The sequence below is a fragment of the Staurois parvus genome, unplaced genomic scaffold (assembly GCF_062004578.1).
Source record: "Staurois parvus isolate SC_StPar_1 unplaced genomic scaffold, SC_StPar_1.0 ptg000259l, whole genome shotgun sequence".
Classification (NCBI taxonomy): Eukaryota; Metazoa; Chordata; class Amphibia; order Anura; family Ranidae; genus Staurois; species Staurois parvus.
The window spans coordinates 572,501-593,533 of record NW_028318055.1 but is presented as its reverse complement, the minus strand read 5'-3'; the positions used below and the strand labels follow the sequence as shown (position 1 = coordinate 593,533).

The 21,033-nt window shown below is 49.3% G+C and overlaps 1 protein-coding gene across 1 annotated transcript in view; it reads left to right on the top strand.

Annotated features, from left to right (window-relative positions):
- Positions 1–6,927: 6,927 nt before the first annotated feature.
- The window catches only part of CDK13 (cyclin dependent kinase 13), a 69,816-nt gene continuing 55,710 nt past the window's right edge, over positions 6,928–21,033 (top strand). The window contains exon 1 of the mRNA XM_089681093.1: positions 6,928–8,453. Within this exon, the coding sequence (XP_089537219.1) occupies positions 7,525–8,453 (929 nt within the window). The 5' untranslated portion in view covers positions 6,928–7,524. The remainder of the gene's footprint in view (positions 8,454–21,033) is intronic.

Genomic DNA, 21,033 nt, shown 5'->3' with positions numbered 1-21,033 from the left:
ACCAAAAAAGGAACTACAAGTCCTCTCAATAAAATCAAATAAAACAAAAGAAAGTGCAGCACATGAGATAAAACAAATAAATAACTGATAAATATCTATAACATCATAATAGGCAAATAAAAAGCACATATGAGTCCCAATGATTAGCTCTATGGCGTGAAGGTGCTACTCCGAGTGAAATCCCAGCAGGCTGTGCGTATATATTCAGAAGCGCAATCTCAATGCGCATTGGTTATGTCAGCCTGGAGATCTCCCTTCAATGGAACCTGGTCTGGTTTAGGATTCTCTCCCTCTGATGGTATGGGCGTTTAGATGATGTCAATCTTATGGATTGTATGATAAGGTCTGGTCCAGGGGTGGACTGACAACTCATGGGGCCCCTTTGCAATAAGGGATCATGGGGCCCCTGTGTCCTTGCCCAAACTCAAAAAAGCCTATGAAAAAGGTACAAGGGACATCTCATAGGGCCCCCTACTGACCCTGAGCCCTCGGGCAGTGCCGGTGTTTCCAAATGGTCATTCCGCCCCTGGTCTGGTCATATGGAAGACAATCCTTCCTCCGGGCGGATAAGACCTGGGTCCTGGGGGTTTAAGTGCTTATGGTAGAGCAAAAAATAGGGGATCCCATAGTCTAGTAAACTTGTAATTTATTGAAAAAATTAATCAAGGGTAAGAATGGTGTACACACATGTAATTCATCCAAGTAAAATCTGGTAAAAAGTTAAAGTTACTAAAAAGATAACAGAATAAATTTTGGCCAAGATATATGATGAAATACTATTTATTTGCAAAATGTTAGAAAAATAACACTTTTTTTCTAACATTTTGGACTTTTTCATTTACATAGCAAAAAAATAAAAAGCCCAGTAGTGAATAAATACCACCAAAATAAAGCTTTATCTGTCTCAAAAAATGGTAAGAAATTCATATGGGTACAGTGTTGCATGACCGCGCAATTGTCATTCAAAGTGTGATATCGCTGAAAGCTGAAAATTGCTCTGGACAGGAAGGGGGTAAAAGTGTCCGGACTGGAAGTGGGGGAAAGTGTCCGGACTGGAAGTGGGGGAAAGTGTCCGGACTGGAAGTGGTTAAAGAATGCTTCTGATGTTAAGTGGCCTCCTTTATTCAATATCGTGATATCCAAAACATTTATTTCAGTCGTACTATAGGTGTACGTGAGCTGGATATTTAAGTTTTTGTTATTGAGCGTGACAAAAAAGTCGACTAGAGCTGATTCCTCCCCCTGCCATAGGAGTAGAACGTCATCAATATAGCGTTTGTAAAATAATAGTTCTGGCTAATCTCTGGCGTATATGACGTCCTCCTCCCACCTGGCCATAAACTACACTATGGGATCCCCTATTTTTTGCTCTACCATGAGCACTTAAACCCCCAGGACTCAGGTCTCATCCAGCCCGGAGGAAGGATTGTCTTCCATATGACCAGACCTTATCATACAATCCATAAGAGGGACCTCTGATTGACATCACCTAAACGCCCCATACCATCAGAGGGAGAGAATCCTAGACCAGACCAGGTTCCATTGAAGGGAGGTCTCCAGGCTGACATTTATAACCAATGCGCATTGAGATTGCGCTTCTGAATATATACGCACAGCCTGCTGGGATTTCACTCGGAGTAGCACCTTCACGCCATAGAGCTAATCATTGGGACTCATATGTGCTTTTTATTTGCCTATTATGATGTTATAGATATTTATTTATTTGTTTTATCTCATGTGCTGCACTTTCTTTTGTTTTATTTGAAGGCAGATACATGTGCTTACCGCAAAGAATGTGACTCTCAGCCTTAGAGACGTCAAAACATGCTTTATATGACGATAATATTTTCCAGAGCCTCACCTGGATGGACACTCAGCACTCCTCAGACAACTTCCCAAATAGTAAAGAAAGGGAGCAACAAAGCTCTGACAGTGTGAATCTGTATAAAACGTTTATAACAAATGGTTAAAATCACACACATTCTCATAGGGAAAAAAACAGCATTCAGTAATACAGTCCTGGAATTCTGATGGCGGTGGTGAAGTCACGATCCTCTGTACGCACTACATATGTTTCGTCATAAATGACGTCATCAGGGGCTGTATTTGGGAAGTTGCCTGAGGAGCGCTGAGTGTCCATCCAAGTGAGGCTCTGGAACATATGATCTTCATATAAAGCGTGTTTTGACTTCTCTAAGGCTGAGAGTCACATTCACTGCGGTAAGCACATACATGTGCCTTGCTGGGTGGGGTGTTTTACATATCTGAAGAACACCATCCTTTGGAAAGCATTGCACAGTGGTTTCCACATTTTTGCATGGACTTTGAGCATATGTTGGACCAGGGGCGGACTGACCATTTGGAAACTCGGGCACTGCCCGAGGGCCCGGGGTCAGTAGGAGGCCCCATGAGATGCCCCTGGTACCTTTGTCATAGGCTTTTTTGAGGTTGGGCAAGGACACAGGGGCCCCATGAGTTGTCAGTCCACCCATGTTGGACTTTTATGTTTATCGATCACGTCATTAGTGCGGCTTCAGTTTTAGATTGTTTATGTTTATAGGATATACCTTGTACCTTCTATGTGCTGCTGCTTTCTTTTTTTACATAATTTTTTGGTTTTCCTTTTGCACTGTGATTTTTGTTTTTTTATATTTACATCTTTGCATGTTTCCTCCATCCTTTTTTAGAGTTGATTCACACACGTGCGGTGCGGATTGAAGCTCAGGTTTCATAGCTAATTGATAAAGTAGTTGTCCAGCAGTTCAGGTCAGGTTTTTATCAGGTTCAGGACAAGTTAAGGTCAGGATTTTATCCTGTTCACAATTTATGACGTGTGGTTTAGAAACAGCTCCTATAGAAGTCAATAGCCCAGGGTGTCTCATCCAGGGTTCCTCCAGAGGTTGCTAGGGGTTCCTTAACCACTTGCCTACTGTACCCAGATTAAACTTTTATCATTTTTTTTCACATAAATAGAGCTTTCTGTTGGTGGTATTTACTCCCCGCTGGGTGTTTTATTTTTTGCACTATAAACAAAAAAAGAGCAAACAATTTTGGAAAAAAAAAGTTTTTCATTGTTTCTATTATAAAATGTTGCAAACGGGTAATTTTTCTCCTTCACTGATGTGCATTGATGAGGCTGCACTGATAGGCAGCACTGATGGACACTAATAGGCAGCAGTTATGTGCACTGATAGGTGGCACTGATAGGCAGCACTGATGGGCACTGATGATGCTGCACTGATATGCAGCAATGATGGTCACTGATAGGCAGCACTGATGGGTGGCCCTGACTGGAGGCACTGCTGGGCAGTGCTAGGTGGCACTGCAGGACAGCACTCATGGGTGGCACAGGTGGGTGGCACTGCTTGGCACTTGTGGGTGGCACTGCTGGGCAGTGATCATCAGTGCCGATCTGTTTTCTGACAATTGCCGGTTATCGGCAGTAATTTCCTCTCGCTGTGACAGTGTGAGGAAAGTGCAACCGATAACTGGCAACTGCATTTACCCGGTGATCTGCTGTGTCATTGGACACGGCTGATCATGTGCTAAAAGGTCGCTGTGATTGGCCTTTTACCACGTCACATGATCAGCTGTGTCCGGGTGACCTGCGTAATTTTAACTGACAATTGCATGGTCATGCAACGCTGCACCCAAATTAAAATTACGTCCTTTTTTTCTTACGAATGTAGCTTTTTTCGGTGGTATTTGATCGCCTGTGCGGTTTTTATTTTTTGCGCTATAAAATAAAAAGTCTGCCAATTTTGAGAAAAAAAACTATATTTTGGACTTTTTGCTATTAAACATGTCCAGTAAAAAAAATGTGAAAAATCAAATTTCAACATAAATTTCGGCCAAAATGTGTTCTGTGACATGTCTTTGGTAAAAGAAAAACCCAATAGGTGTAAATGAATTGGTTCACGTGAACGTTATAGCGTTTACAAATGGCGGGATAGATACTGGGATTTTTTTTTCTACTAATAATGTTGGCAATCAGCGACTTGTAGCGGGACTGTGGCAGGCATTCTAACACTGGGGGGGGAACTGACTTGGTGTCACTGACATCCCCAGTGACACCAATACAGTGATCAGTGCTAAAAAAAAAAAAAAGCATTGACACTGTACTAATGACACTGGGCAGGAAGGGGTTATCAAAGGGTTAACTATGTGCAGGGAGTGTTTTACTAGTGTGGGGGGGGGGGTGTATGCTTCACTTTAATCACACTGCTCTGGATGGCTGTGCACAGCTATCCAGAGCAGTGTGCCCAAACACACAGGGAGGAAGACTGTTAGTAAACAAAGCAGCCCGCCTCCCCGTCTGTTAATGTCGGTAATCAATGGGCAGCGGCGGGTAATCACCAGCTGGGACCTGGTGACTGACAGCCGCGGCCACAAATGGTAGCACGGGTAGGGTGTGCGCATGTGCGCGTGTGCGCCCCCTACCCGGAAATGAAAAATCAAAATCAGTATATCTGTTATAGGGTGGCGAGGAAACGGTTAAACATGTCCGGTAAAAAAAGTTTTAAAAAATTTAAATTTTGTCATAAATTTAGGCCAAAATGTATTCTGCTCCATGTCTTTGCTGAAAAAAATCCCAATATGTATAAATTAATTGATTTAATTCGTTTAATTTGAAAGTTCTAGCATTTCCACATGACAGTATAGATACCGGAATTTAAAAAAAAAACATTTTCCACTAGTAATGGCGGCGATCAGCGACTTATTATGGGACTGCAGCGGACATTCTGACACTGGGGGGGGAACTGACTTGGTGTCACTGACATCCCCAGTGACACCAATACAGTGATCAGTGCAAATAAAAAGCACTGACACTGTACTAATGACACTGGGCAGGAAGGGGTTAACATCTGGGGTGATCAAAGGGTTAACTGTGTGCTGGGACTGTTTTACTAGGGGGCGAGGTCCATGTGCTTCACTGTAAGCACACTGCTTTGGATGGCTGTGCTGTGCAGGGAGGAGAACTGTATTGTTTACATACAGTTCTCCTCCCCGTCGGAGATCCTCGGCAATCACTGGGCGCCGGCGAGTAATCACCGGCCGTGACCCAGTGATTGACAGCCACGAATGGCGGAGCAGGTAGGGTGCGCCGTGCCCCCTACCCAGAAATGAAAAATTGCATATATATATATATATATATATACATACAGGGGCGGACTGACAACTCATGGGGCCCCCGGGCAATAGGGGATCATGGGGCCCCCGGGCAATAGGGGATCATGGGGCCCCTGTGTCCTTGCCCAAACTCAAAAAAGCCTATGAAAAAGGTACCAGGGGCATCTCATGGGGCCCCCTACTGACCCTGGGCCCTCCGGTAGTGCCCGAGTTTCCAAATGGTCAGTCCGCCCCTGTCCTTAATATTTTTATTGGAAGAGAAAAATGTACAAATATCCAAAAGGGAAGAGAAATATTACACAAAAAAAGCAAAACAAGATCCTAATTCACTCCCTGGTCACCTCTCCTCCACTACTGCAACTCCCTCCTCATTGGCTGACCTTTACATAGGACACACCCCCTCCAATCCACCATGAATACTGCTGCCAGGTTCATCCACCTTGCCAACCATTCCGTGTCCTCCATCTCTCTCTGCCAATCCCTCCACTGGCCTCCACTCAGTGTCCTCCATCTCTCTCTGCCAATCCCTCCACCCCTCTCTGCCAATCCCTCCACTGGCCTCCACTCAGTGTCCTCCACCCCCCTCTGCCAATCCCTCCACTGGCCTCCACTCAGTGTCCTCCACCCCCCTCTGCCAATCCCTCCACTGGCCTCCTCTCAGTGTCCTCCACCCCCCTCTGCCAATCCCTCCACTGGCCTCCACTCAGTGTCCTCCACCCCTCTCTGCCAATCCCTCCACTGGCCTCCACTCAGTGTCCTCCACCCCCCTCTGCCAATCCCTCCACTGGCCTCCACTCAGTGTCCTCCACCCCCCTCTGCCAATCCCTCCACTGGCCTCCACTCGCCCAACAAATAAAATTCTAAATACTAACAACAACTTACAAAGCCATCCACAACTCCGCCCCCAGCGACCTCACCAACCTGGTCGCATATTATCAACCAAACCGCTCTCTTTGATCCTCCCAAGACCTTCTGCTCTCTAGTTCCTGTGTCACCTCCTTCAATGCTCGCCTCCAGGACTTCTCCCATCCTATGGAACTCCCTACCCCAATCTGTCCGACTATTTCCTAATCCACCTTTAGACGATCCCTGAAAACCTTTATCTTTAACCGTTTCCCGACCGTCCTATAGCAGAAATACTGCTACAGGGGGGCACGGGTGCGCTAAATCATGTATATACAGGGGTGGACTGACCGTTTGGAAACTCGGGCACTGCCCGAGGGCCCGGGGTCAGTAGGGGGCCCCATGAGATGCCCCTGGTACCTTTTTCATAGGCTTTTTTGAGTTTGGGCAAGGACACAGGGGCCCCATGATCCCCTATTGCCCGGGGGCCCCATGAGTTGTCAGTCCGCCCGTTAAGGAACAAAAAAAACAAAAATCTAAACAGAAAAATAAGGTTGCCATGACTCTGGGGAAGCAGGGGGTGACTCCTGTGTTGGGGGGGCTGTGAGGTAAACAGAAGACATGTTTTTAAAGTTCTGTCAAAGTGAAGGAAACTGAAAGCCCGGAGAGGGGAGCCCCCTCCTTGCAGAGGGCCGGTGTGAAGGGAGCCCCCTCCTTGCAGAGCCCGGTGTGAGGTGAACCCCCTCCTTCCAGAGCCCGGTGTGAAGGGAGCCCCCTCCTTGCAGAGGGCCGGTGTGAAGGGAGCCCCCTCCTTGCAGAGGGCCGGTGTGAGGTGAACCCCCTCCTTCCAGAGCCCGGTGTGAAGGGAGCCCCCTCCTTGCAGAGGGCCGGTGTGAGGGGAGCCCCCTCCTTCCAGAGGGCCGGTGTGAGGTGAACCCCCTCCTTGCAGAGGGCCGGTGTGAGGTGAGCCCCCTCCTTCCAGAGCCCGGTGTGAAGGGAGCCCCCTCCTTCCAGAGGGCCGGTGTGAGGTGAACCCCCTCCTTCCAGAGGGCCGGTGTGAAGGGAGCCCCCTGTGTATGAGGTGACACCCCGGTGGGGCTCCAGCCATGCCTGGCGTTGAGTGACTTTCCTCCAGTGAGCGGCTCTCCCCTCCCCGCCATGTGCCGGAGTGGGAGGTGTGTGTGCAGATGATGGAGCCGGCTGGACTTCCTTGTTTAGCTTTGCCCAGTAGCAGGCCTGACTCCTCACCATGAAGACTGCGGGCCCGGCCCGGCTGACATAGAAAGTGGTGGCGGCCAGTGTGTGTGAGCGGGAAGGAGGCTGCGGACGGCTCTGCTGACTGAGGCACCGACCATGGGCTGAGTGCGGAGCGGACACAAGTCCCGGATGAAGAAGTTTCAGTCATGGCTGTGCTGAGCTCCGTCGGTGCGGCTCGTTCTTAGGGCATTGTGTACGGACATGAGCGGCCTCGGTGCGGAGTGACAGGAGCCCCGTCCAGCAGCAGACAAGTGATTGGTCACTGTGAGGGGACTTTGGGGACAAAGGGCCGGCATGTTCTCTCCTCTGTGCCCCGCGATGCCAGGGGGCTCTTCTCTCAGCCAGCCCCCCGCCCCAGCCCTGTCCACCTCGTCCTCAGCCGCCTCCTCAGTGTCCGGACACCGCCACAAGCCCCGGGACTCGTCCGGGAGGCGGAGGAAGGATCGGCACGGGAGGAGGAAACGGAGGCCCGAGGAGGCCAACATGGGCCTGATGGAGGAGGGAGAAGTGCCAGCTGTCCCTCGGGGAGCCCGGCACCATAGAGACAAAAAGAGGAGGCAGAGGGAGCGCAGGAATCTCCTCAGGAAGGTCGGCACTCTGCACAGCGCCCCGGTGGAATACGACGACGTCAGCTCGCTGTCTGAGGGCGAGCAAGGCCAGGAGGCTGCTTTCCCCCCTGCACTAGGCCTCATCCCATCCCCGGCCTCGGATAGGTGCCCTTCGCCGCCTATGCTGCACCAGACGCCGCTGCCGCTTCTACGGCAGGCCGGGGACTCGGACAGGAGCGGCCGGAGGAAGAAGCGAAGGCAGGAGTCGGCGCACAGGAACGATGGTCGTGGAGGGCGCACCGAGGACAGGCGGAATAGACTGGCCGTGGGGAACCTGTTGCTCCCCGCCGAGCCTCTGATGCTCGCTCAGCCCTGGAGGCCTCAGGAGGAGTCCGCCAAGAGGACGGAGGGCCGTGCCACGGCCTCGCACAGGCCGAAGAGGGAGGAGGCCGCGGCCTCGTACAGTAAACAGCCACCCAAGGCTTACAGAGGGGACCGGAGCTCGTCCAGGGCCTCGCCCCAGGGGAACCATCGCAAGAAATCGGCCAGTCCGGCCCGATCACCCAGTCCTGGGTACAGCGGACACCGGCTAGGCCGCCGATCTCCTACTTATGAGAGGACGGACACTTCCCCGGGCCGCCGGAGATCCCGGAGCCCATACAGCCCGGTCACCAGGTGAGTCCCGCTCCCTCCATTACTGGGTGTGGGACCCATCACTGATCACAGGCCATGGCAGGTACTGGGGGCATCATGTGGTTCCTGCTGTCCCCTGGCCGGCCCTTACTGCTGTCACCTGCCGGCCGTTCCTGCTGTCCCCTGGCCGGCCCTTACTGCTGTCCCCTGGCCGGCCCTTACTGCTGTCCCCTGGCCGGCCCTTACTGCTGTCCCCTGGCCGGCCCTTACTGCTGTCCCCTGGCCGGCCCTTACTGCTGTCCCCTGGCCGGCCCTTACTGCTGTCCCCTGGCTGGCCCTTACTGCTGTCCCCTGGCCGGCCCTTACTGCTGTCACCTTCCCGGCCATTAGTGCTGTCACCTTCCCGGCCATTAGTGCTGTCACCTGCCCGGCCGTTCCCGCTGTCACCTGCCCGGCCGTTCCCGCTGTCACCTGCCCGGCCGTTCCCGCTGTCACCTGCCCGGCCGTTCCCGCTGTCACCTGCCCGGCCGTTCCCGCTGTCACCTGCCCGGCCGTTCCCGCTGTCACCTGCCAGGCCGTTCCCGCTGTCACCTGCCCGGCCGTTCCCGCTGTCACCTGCCCGGCCGTTCCCGCTGTCACCTGCCCGGCCGTTCCCGCTGTCACCTGCCCGGCCGTTCCCGCTGTCACCTGCCCGGCCGTTCCCGCTGTCACCTGCCCGGCCGTTCCCGCTGTCACCTGCCCGGCCGTTCCCGCTGTCACCTGCCGGTCATTAGTGCTGTCACCTTCCCGGCCGTTACTGCTGTCACCTTCCCGGCCGTTCCCGCTGTCACCCGGCCCTTACTGCTGCCACCCGCCCGGCCGTTAGTGTTTCCACCCGCCCGGCCCTTACTGCTGTCACCCGCCCGGCCCTTACTGCTGTCACCCGCCCGGCCCTTACTGCTGTCACCCGCCCGGCCCTTACTGCTGTCACCCGCCGGGAGGTGGGGGTCCCTGTGATGGGTGTTGGTGTGTCTTAGGTGCATTCATTTCCTTGTCTAACACAAGGGCAAGGTGTCTTGTCTTCTGTCCTACAGATTCAATTCACTACAAGAAAAAGTAGGACATCTTCACACAGCTCAGCGCTCTGCGGAGCTCTCCATCGCAGCACATAATTACATTGGTCTGTTGAAGCAGAAACGGATACATTCACTTTAAAAAAAATAATAAATGCACATTTTCTGCAGGTAAAAAAAATGTGCATTTACTATTATTATTATTGTCGTTTTTTTTTTTTTTTTTTTTTATGAGCCTGGAAAGCATTGCACCATTGATCAGTAGATGGCTGGCGCCATGCAGGACTCCTGCAGGCTGTTGGTGTGAGCTGTCTGCACACACCTTGTACGGGGAGGTAGTTTCACACTGACAAGAAGACTCAATGAACTACCACAACACTGACATGGTATTCTATTGAGAACTACAAGCCGACAGCTGCAAAAGGCTGTCGGTACTTAAAGTTTCCCATTCACAGAACTTTGTAAATGAATGACGCAGCCGGACAGGCAGAGCCCCGCACAACTGCATGTGAAAAAAAATATGTGAATGCTAGCGGGGGGGGGGGGGGGGGTGAGAAGGTCCCCTGCTAGCTTTTACAATGGGGGATCGGGTTGGGGGATGAGAAGATCCCCTGCTAGCTTTTACAATGGGGGATCGGGTTGGGGGGGATGAGAAGATCCCCTGCTAGCTTTTACAATGGGGGATCGGGTTGGGGGGGGTGAGAAGATCCCCTGCTAGCTTTTACAATAGGGGATCGGGTTGGGGGATGAGAAGATCCCCTGCTAGCTTTTACAATGGGGGATCGGGTTGGGGGGGTGAGAAGATCCTCTGCTAGCTTTTACAATGGGGGATCGGGTTGGGGGGGATGAGAAGATCCTCTGCTAGCTTTTACAATGGGGGATCGGGTTGGGGGATGAGAAGATCCCCTGCTAGCTTTTACAATGGGGGATCGGGTTGGGGGGGATGAGAAGATCCCCTGCTAGCTTTTACAATGGGGGATCGGGTTGGGGGGGATGAGAAGATCCCCTGCTAGCTTTTACAATGGGGGATCGGGTTGGGGGGGTTGAGAAGATCCCCTGCTAGCTTTTGCAATGGGGGATCGGGTTGGGGGGGATGAGAAGATCCCCTGCTAGCTTTTACAATGGGGGATCGGGTTGGGGGATGAGAAGATCCCCTGCTAGCTTTTACAATGGGGGATCGGGTTGGGGGGGATGAGAAGATCCCCTGCTAGCTTTTACAATGGGGGATCAGGTTGTGGGGGTGAGAAGATCCTCTGCTAGCTTTTACAATGGGGGATCGGGTTGGGGGATGAGAAGATCCCCTGCTAGCTTTTACAATGGGGGATCGGGTTGGGGGGGTGAGAAGATCCCCTGCTAGCTTTTACAATGGGGGATCGGGTTGGGGGATGAGAAGATCCCCTGCTAGCTTTTACAATGGGGGATCGGGTTGGGGGATGAGAAGATCCCCTGCTAGCTTTTACAATGGGGGATCGGGTTGGGGGGGGTGAGAAGATCCCCTGCTAGCTTTTACAATGGGGGATCGGGTTGGGGGATGAGAAGATCCCCTGCTAGCTTTTACAATGGGGGATCGGGTTGGGGGGGATGAGAAGATCCCCTGCTAGCTTTTACAATGGGGGATCGGGTTGGGGGATGAGAAGATCCCCTGCTAGCTTTTACAATGGGGGATCGGGTTGGGGGATGAGAAGATCCCCTGCTAGCTTTTACAATGGGTGATCGGGTTGGGGGATGAGAAGATCCCCTGCTAGCTTTTACAATGGGGGATCGGGTTGGGGGATGAGAAGATCCCCTGCTAGCTTTTACAATGGGGGATCGGATTGGGGGATGAGAAGATCCCCTGCTAGCTTTTGCAATGGGGGGTTGGGGGATGAGAAGATCCCCTGCTAGCTTTTACAATGGGGGATCGGGTTGGGGGATGAGAAGATCCCCTGCTAGCTTTTACAATGGGGGATCGGATTGGGGGATGAGAAGATCCCCTGCTAGCTTTTACAATGGGGGATCGGGTTGGGGGATGAGAAGATCCCCTGCTAGCTTTTACAATGGGGGATCGGGTTGGGGGATGAGAAGATCCCCTGCTAGCTTTTACAATGGGGGATCGGGTTGGGGGATGAGAAGATCCCCTGCTAGCTTTTACAATGGGGGATCGGGTTGGGGGATGAGAAGATCCCCTGCTAGCTTTTGCAATGGGGGATCGGGTTGGGGGATGAGAAGATCCCCTGCTAGCTTTTGCAATGGGGGGTTGGGGGAGGGGGGGCAGTGCTACAGTAACATGTTACGATAGGTGAACGTATCCTTTAACATGCTCTTGCTGGTGTGAATGAACTCCAATGCCAAATGTTTTTTAAAAATGCTTTATAAAGCCCTTCCCCCGTGGCATTGTGCACACAAGGTGTGTTTGCAGCAACTTTTAGGGTGCCAGGCGTTTTTTTTTTCTTTGTTACTGCTTCTAAACAGCCCTCTATGTTCTCCTATGTGTCTATGCATACAGACTTTTAGAAGCTTTTAGTAGCATTTACCAGCAGGAACCCCCCCCCAGGGCCAGTGCGTCCGGGAGCAGCAGCGTGTTGGTAGAATAAAACGCTTGATTCATGCAATTGCGCCTAAACTTGTGTTCATGCCAGGTGAGCAACGCTTGAGCGTTCATTCATTTCAATGGCTGGAATAAATGATTATTCTGGACAATGAAATGAATTAACACCCAGGTGCTTGACGCCTGTAAATGCGCCTAAACACTTTGACAAGCATCAGGCGGGTTTTTTTTTCTGCCAAAACTCTGCTGCCAAGAGGAGGAGAGTTTTTAAAACGTCCTGTTTGCGTGAGGCCTAAGGACTCTTTCAGACAGGATAATAGTACATTTGGGACAGCTTAGTCCAAGCAGATTATTTAAAGTGGTAGCAAAGCTGGAGTCGGGCTTTAGGGCTCATTTAGCCCTTTGAGATGTGGGCAGCGGACCTGAGGGCAGCGGACCTGAGGGCAGCGGACCTGAAGGCAGCGGACCTGAGGGCAGCGGACCTGTGCATTCAGATCCAAGCGCCTGCTCCTGCCTGCATGTCAGACTTTGACAGGCGATTGTGTCCATGCAGCCCCTACAAACATATCCTCTCGGGTTGCCTGTACGCAGCTCTGAGGTTCATGCGCACACATCTGCCAGCAGCAGCGCGGAGGATGGGACTAATTGCCGGTTGACCTTCTAAAGCAGTGGTTCTCAACCTGTGGGTCGTGACCCCTTTGGGGGTCGAACGACCCTTTCACAGGGGTTGCCTAAGACCATTGGAAAACACATATTTCTGATGTGTAAAGAGCAGCTACTGTGCAGAGAGCAGCTACTGTGCAGAGAGCAGCTACTGTGCAGAGAGCAGCTACTGTGCAGAGAGCAGCTACTGTGCAGAGAGCAGCTACTGTGCAGAAAGCAGCAGTATTGGAGGTAAAACGACACTCATGAATTATAATTACTGGGTAAATAATTTTATGGTTGGGGGTCACCACAACATGAGGAACTGTATTAAAGGGTCGCGGCATTAGGAAGGTTGAGAACCACTGATCTAGAGCCTAACTCCAGCTTTGCTATCACATTAAATCGTTTGTTTTGACCATGCTGGCCCAGGTGATCATTTTCCTTTACTAATAGTTGAGCGCGCGGTATAAACTACGTAGCATCAGTGCTGTGTTCCAGCCGGGGCGCAGGGATTTCTCAGCTGCTGTTGGAACACAATTTAGTTGTGCTGAGCGCTGCTCAGCCATTCCTGGAAAAGCTTTGTATTTTATCCTTGAATACAAGGCTTCCCCTGAAGGGCTGAGGTGGGCAAATCACATTGGGATCTCCATCTCAGCCAATCAGAGGAAGCCTTGTATTAATTTATGTGAATGGCTCAGCAATGCCCAACCCCATTTTGTCCTGGGAATGAGCTGCTGGAAGAGTGCGCCTTATACTGTGTGTGGCGAAGGCTACATATGGTTTATACAACCTGACAGCAATTATTTAACCTCCCTGGCGGTCTGATTATTTCCGATTTTTTTGTGCTGAAAGTGGTACCATTTTTTGCATGGAAATATGTATTTTTTTTTATTGTAGGCTGTAATTTTTAGGAATAACTCACTGAAATCTGTCTGAACAAGAGTCTAGTAAACATCCCGGGGAGGATAAAACTTGAAACTCGAAATCATAAATTATAATTTAATAAATAATCATAAAAAATAATATAATAATAAATTTAATTCAATAATATAATCAAACCAAAAACACTGAAATTTGAAATATAGCGCCAAGTTCGCACATCACTGAGCAAAGTCGCAGAATCGTTTTCAGTGTCTGATGAGGAATTTCCCCCACGAATCATTATCACTCAATTCTGCAAGTGGTTCTGATTTACTATCGCTGTTCTCTAGCCGGTCTAAAACCACGTCTGACCTAAAGGGACGCTTTTTGGACGCCATGGACGTTTCTCAGTTTCCAGGTAGAAAGGACAGTAACAATGCAGGCAGGGCGCCGGACAAAGCACTCGGGACAAAATGTATGTGAAATGGTTTGATACAGTAATGGTTTACTATGTGAGTTTAGTGAATGTCACTTTTTGTCATTTTTGAATTTCTCGCTGTTCCGTCCCCCGTACGTCCCAACGCTCGCAGGGGATGGAACCCAGAAGACAGATGGACTTTTCTAAGTTTCCAGGCAGAAAGAACAGTCAAAATGCAGGCAGGGCGCCGGACAAAGCAGTAGGGACAAAATGTATGTGAAATTGGTTGAAACAGCAATGTTTTACTATGTAATAATCATTAAAAAAAAAAAAAATGAAATTTTTTAAAAATTTCAAATTTGCCGCCGGTTTCGGCACCCGTACGTCCCGACGTCACAGGGACCGGAACACGGAAGCCGGATGCCGGCATCGGCCGGAGGAGATGGCCGGGGACGCTGCAGGGGACGCATCGTGGGAGCGAAGGACAAGGTAAGTGCTGCAGGGACTCCCTGAGCAACGCCGCATGGTAAGCCCGAGTGTAGCTCGGGGGGGGGTTACCGCTTTTGGTACTGAAACTTTACCCCGAGCTACACTCGGGAATACCGCCAGGGAGGTTAAAGTGTTGGCAAAGCTGGAGATGGGCTTTAATTGGACTTTAATGCCAGGAGGTGGAATAGACTTTCTGATGACATCGTCACTGTGATTGGCTGTCACTGTGGTCACCTGATCAGGAGCCTGTCTTTGGCAACTTGGGCACTTTGATGGTAGTGCGCAATGAGTGGCTCTCGATACATAAATCTCGGTCCTCTTGGATTCATGTGTGGTTAAGGCCCACCCTCCCTACTGCCACACACATGACTTACATGGTGAGCAAGAGGTTAAAGCGGAACATCACTCCCCCCTACGTTTATTTTTTCCTTCTTTCCTTGTCTACTGGTTTTTCTGAAATACACACTTGTACACCCAAGGAAACCAGTGTTGTCTGGTGTAATCCACTGCCATGTGCCGGGTCCCATGCTGCCATCTTCTCTTCTTAAGTCATCGGGGTGCAGCCGTCTTTTTTCCTGGAACTTGCAGCTAGCCTCCTAATGACATGCCGCAGCTCATGCGCAGTATTGTGGGAATTTCCCCAAAGTCTCTTAGGATGTGTGACATGGCATACTCGGAGACCGCAGGCAGCTTTTTGATGTCACTCCTATGTAGGCGAGAAAGAAGGAACTGCAGGGTCGGGTGTTGCAAAAAAGGTATTTCAAAATCATTGAAGAGAGTGAAGGTCAGCTTTAAAACCAATTACATTTATCCTTTTTGCCCCTTTGTCTTGACCTAACCAATCCCACCCTCCCCCTTTACAGATGTATGCTTACCACGTTCCAATGGCTGCAGATCCTAGGGATTGTTTTCATCCGGTGCCAAGTCCTTGCTGTCCTAGTTCACGCTGTACAGCTTCTCCAACTTCAATGGGCTCACCTGGCCTTGCCTCCACCCTCAGGAAACAAAGCTAAACAACCACCATAGAAGTTTGTGGGGCTCTTCATCACAGGTTCGGCCAGGACAGTGAGGACTTGTATTGCTGGGTGTAAACACTGCCCGGAAGATGCGTCCATCCGATCTCAGTACAGGAAGTATACATCTGTTGAGGGGAAAAATTGGGGCTAAAAGGGAAAGTGCATTTTGTTTTTAATGGCACATCTCCTTTACGTTTCAGGTGGAGTAAGGATTGGTTAGAAGTAGAGCCTCTATGAGGTTCTGACTTCCTATTATGTAAACAGAATAGGAAGTGAAATCGAGAAAATCTCTTCTCTTCTTAGCTGTAACTGAAAAAATATCTCCGTTCAAAGATTCCCCTCACCTTCACGTCCCGTGACAACGTTTACATTTTGTATTTCCCATTTCTTTCTGCACTAAAGTGTGGAAAAGGTCAAACAAACCAGGTGATCCTCCCCAGCCGGGACACCCAGCAGCTCTGAGGCTCCAACCTTTCACTATTCTATCCAAAATGAAAAGCTAATTCTTGGCTGTGCATACACATTTATTATCTCATCGCTATTGATGACGTCCCGCTGTCACCCGCTCAGCAGTAGTGATGTCATGTTTTGTAAACGTAGAACCCCATTTATAAAGGAGAGCAGATATCACTGTTTAAATTGTAAGAATAAAAATCGGTGAATAGATACATAAAGCAGACTTCACACAAGAATAAATGTTTTCACGATTCCATCCCTCAGCCCACTTTTTTCTATTTAGCTTTTATTCTTATTCTCGTAGTCGACTTGCCCCCTGCCTCCATTTTTTGGCTTGGCGTGAATGACCTGAACCGTGCCCTGCAGCCTCCTTGGATATCTGTCACTTATCCCATCAGCTGAGGCACCACAAAGTACTGGAAGATGGACCTGGTGGCACGTCATTAGGGGGGCGGCTGCAAGAACCTAGATGACAAAGCTGGCTCCCGTTCACAAAGGAAGATGGCGGCGCAGGACCTGTTGTTCAGCCGCAGAGCTGTGGATCACAGTAGAACAACCCTGGAGTCACTGGGCGTGAGTATGATGGAGAATAACTCGGAAAATAGGAATAAGCTAAGTGGGACTGAAAAAAAAATGACAGCGGCAGAGAATTTGTTATTGGGGGGAGGATGGTTACGTGACTTTGGCAGGTGAGCTAAGCCAATTTCTTTCTCAAACTCATCATTTTTACTATGCCCCCCCCCCCCTTACTTCTTCAGGACGCCACCAGGCACATTTGTAATCCCTAACTTGACAACGTTTTAGTTCGCTCTGTGCATAAAAAGGCGTTTTTTTCATAAAATACTGTTTTCAGCTTTGCCACTTGTAGTTTATACTGCAGTGTTGTTTGTAGTTCCCGGCAGGTGACACAGGGGGACCAATCAGCACAACTGGCGCTGTTATTACTTGAAACAGGAAGTGCCTGAACCAGGACAGAAGATACGGATTATGAATGGCACCTTTTTGCACATCGTGTCTCCAAGTGCCAGTTCAAACAATTGTGATCAGCACTTGTCAATGGCAGCAGATTGAGATGCTTCTGAGATTCAGAATTCATTGACAAGTGCATTTGATCTGCTTCAGGTGGGTAATACATTCCCACAGACTTGTATGGGAACGTAAAACTCTTTTTAGTCAACAGCTGTTGACGCAGGACCTCAAAGTGGGATCGACCCCCGTAGGCTACGTTCACACCAGCGTTGTGTGCAGGCGGCAGAGAGGCGTTTGGGAAGCGTTTTTATCGCTTCCCAAATGCCTCGGACAATTCTGCACATTGCAGCACATGGTGCTGTTCTAACGGGAGCGTCAGCGCTGCGTCGCGGCAAAACGGACGCCTCTGGTCGAGTCAGGAGGCGTTGAAGCCTCCTATTCTAGTCTATGGTGCCGCTCCGCAAACGCCCGGCTGGCGTTTGCGGAGCGGTAACACTATTTAAACTTCATTATAGGCGTTTGTGGGGTGTTTTTAACGCTCGTCAAATGCCTAGCAAGCGCCGCTACACCGCGCATGCAGCGTTTGCGGAGCGTTTGCCGAGCGGCAAACGCAGGACCAACTCTTGCCAAACGCTATAGGGGCGTTTGGCAAGCATTGGTAAAACCATCAAGTGTGAACGAGCCCTTACATCCAGAAGAAGCTGCTGTCTTAGCCTCTGTCTGATCTGCAGTTGCCGTGGTGCACATGTGATCAGTTATGACACCAGCCATTTGATGACTTGACAGTTTGATTGCGAGGACAGTAAACTGTGACGTCATTCACAACATGCCTTAAAGCGATTCTAAAGGTTCATTTTTTTTTGGAAAATAACAAACATGTTATACTTACCTGCTGTGTGCGGTGGTTTTGCACAGAGCAGCCCTGATTCTCCTCTTCTCGGGTTCCTCGTAGGCTCTCCTGGCCCCTCCCTCCTGTTGGATGCCCCCACAGCAAGCAGCTTTCTATGAGGGCACCTACTTTTCCGTGTGTCCATTCACACACACAGCCGCGGCTTGGCCCCACCCCCTCTCTTCTCATTGGCTGACTTGCAGTGTTTGACAACAGCGGGAGCCAATGGCTCCCACTTGCTGTCTCCGCTAATGAGGAGGCAGAGACCTGAGACAGCCGAGGCTGTCATTCACATGGCTGGATCGCGATGAGGCTCAGGTAGGTATTGAGGGGGCTGGAGGGGGCTGCTGCACACAGAAGATTATTTACCTTCATGCATAGAATACATGAAGGTAAAAAACCTTCAGCCTTTACAGCTACTTTAACCTCCCTGGCGGTCTGATTATTTCAGATTTCTGGTGCTGAAAGCGGTACATTTTTTTGCATGGAAATATGTAGTTTTTTTATTGTCGGCCTGTAATTTTTAGGAATAACTCACTGAAATCTGTCCGGACAAGAGTCTAGTAAACATCCCGGGGAGGATAAAACTTGAAACACGAAATCATAAATTATAATTTAATAAATAATCATAAAAAATAATAATATAATAATAATAATACATTTAATTCAATAATATAATCAAACCAAAAACACTGAAATGTGAAATATAGCGCCAAGTTCGCACATCGCTGAGCAAAGTCGCAGAATCGTTTTCAGTGTCCGATGAGGAATTTCCCCCACGAATCATTATCACTCAATTCTGCAAGTGGTTCTGATTTACTATCGCTGTTCTCTAGCCGGTCTAAAACCGCGTCTGACCTAAAGGGACGCTTTTTGGACGCCATGGACGTTTCTCAGTTTCCAGGCAGAAAGAACAGTAAAAATGCAGGCAGGGCGCAGGACAAAGCACTCGGGACAAAATGTATGTGAAATGGTTTGATACAGGAATGTTACACTATGTAATAATTGTTTTAAAAAAAAAAGTCTTTTTTTTTCATTTTCAAATTTGCCGCCATACGTCCCGACGTCACAGGGACTGGAACACGGAAGCCGGATGCCGGCATCGGCCGGAGGTGATGGCCGGGGATGCTGCAGGGGACACATCGCGGGAGCGAAGGACAAGGTAAGCGCTGCAGGGACTCCCTGAGCAACGCCGCATGGTAAGCCCGAGTGTAGCTCGGGGGGGGGTTACCGCTTTTGGTACTGAAACTTTACCCCGAGCTACACTCGGGAATACCGCCAGGGGGGTTAAGGGCTCGTTCACAACATATGTGCATGGAAACTGACGTGCAGATTACACTTGCAGAGATATCCGGTTTCCTGTACGTATCATTGAGTGTTACACACATTGCAGATTCCTGCACAGAAAAAATCTGCAGGTGATACTAGTGTTGTGGTGTGAACAGGACACATAGACAACAATTGATTCTGTTGTGCCTTTGTAGAATACATGCAGAAAAACTGACATCTGTGCACCACGGTGTGAATGTTATTGTTGTGTGAACCATTTAAATTGATGGGTAATTCTCGGGGGCGGTTCTTGTTTGTGGTGGGGAGGAACATTATTCCTGGTACTGACTCTTTAATTTAGCAGATTAGTGTTTCTGTAATAATGGGTCATTGTAGGTCCCTTCGGGCACCTGAATGTGAAGTCTTCTAGGACGAATGTACTGTGGTGGACCCGTGTTCCTGCCATGCGTAGGTCGATAATACATTTGTGAAGTAATGGCCACATGTTTGTCTTCACTTTCCATGAAAGTTTTATAGTTCTTCCCAGCCCAGCTGCCCGATTCTGAAACCTTTTTAAAAGTGTACTGAACTGCAAAGCTTTTTTTAAAGTTTTGAATAGAGTGGAAAGGGATTAGAACGTTGTGCATTTTTTTTTACGTCCCGTTAGGGAGATTCACCCTCTCATTGTGTTTACCATTATCACTGAAAGTGAAGGAAAATCCCAAATGTTGGGTTTGTGTCCAGAACAGTAATAGAAAAATCTTTCTTACTGATTTTAAAAAAGGAAAATCTTTCAATAGTGACACTTGTTCTGGTGACCTGGCTGACAACCAGGGATTTCCACTCACTTCCTGTTTTGGTTATGGAACAGGAAGTGAAGATAAATCTACCCGATGGAAAACAGATGGCAAAAACAAACCTGGCAGGAACTATAAACCATTTTTTACTCCATTCAAAATGGGAAAAATATTTTACCTTTTAGTTTTACTTTGTGTCTTGTGTCTGGAGGAAAAGAAATTTAATCTCCAAATACAGAAAGGTTTCTTCACAGTGAAAGCTGTGAAAATGTGGAATAGACTCCCTGAAGAGTTGGTTCTGGCCAGCTCAGTGGATTCCTTTAAAAAAGTCCTGGATCCTTTCTTGGATACACAGAATATAACTGGATATAACATTTATAGGTGAAGTTGATCCAGGGAATATCCGATTGCCTCTCGGGGGATCAGGAAGGAATTTTTTCCTCGGCAGGAGCAGATTGGATCGTGCTTTGCTGGGTTTTTTACCTTTCTCTGGATCAACTGTAGGTGTAGGTTTATAACTTTTTTTTTTTTGGTTGAACTGGATGGACTTTTGTCTTTTTTTAAGGCAGACTAACTATGTAACTATGTTGCAAATCTAGTGAAAACAAGATGTGAGCACATCACTGCAATCTCAACATTTGGCCCACTCAGTGGACATCTTCAATTCAACTGCAGTAAACATTTTTTAAAAAAAGGTTGAAAGTGGTTGAATCGGTGATAATTTTGTGACTTATTGGCCATTGTGACAGACAGACAGACAAGGATGGCCAGGACACCCTATGACTAAGAGCACTTGCTCGAAACGCGTCAGGGTCGGGCTGTAGCTGTTTTGACGCCTTACCGCCGGCACCACAAGGGGTCCCGGCGGCAGCTTGCAATCGGTCAGTAATCTATTTTATTTGCTTTCTTGCTGTATACATACCCATTGTGTGGAATAAACACCCTAAGGCAATATTGCACTACTGGCCTCCTCTGTTGTTTCTTTCTGAGCTCCTGTGGGAGCCAGGTACATCCGCACACTGTGGGAGCCAGGTACATCCGCACACTGTGGGAGCCAGGTACATCCGCACACTGTGGGAGCCAGGTACATCCGCACACTGTGGGAGCCAGGTACATCCGCACACTGTGGGAGCCAGGTACATCCGCACACTGTGGGATCCAGGTACATCCGCACACTGGTTACCATTTGGGAAGGCTAAGTGCAAACCGTGGGATAGCGAAGGAGGCATTGACC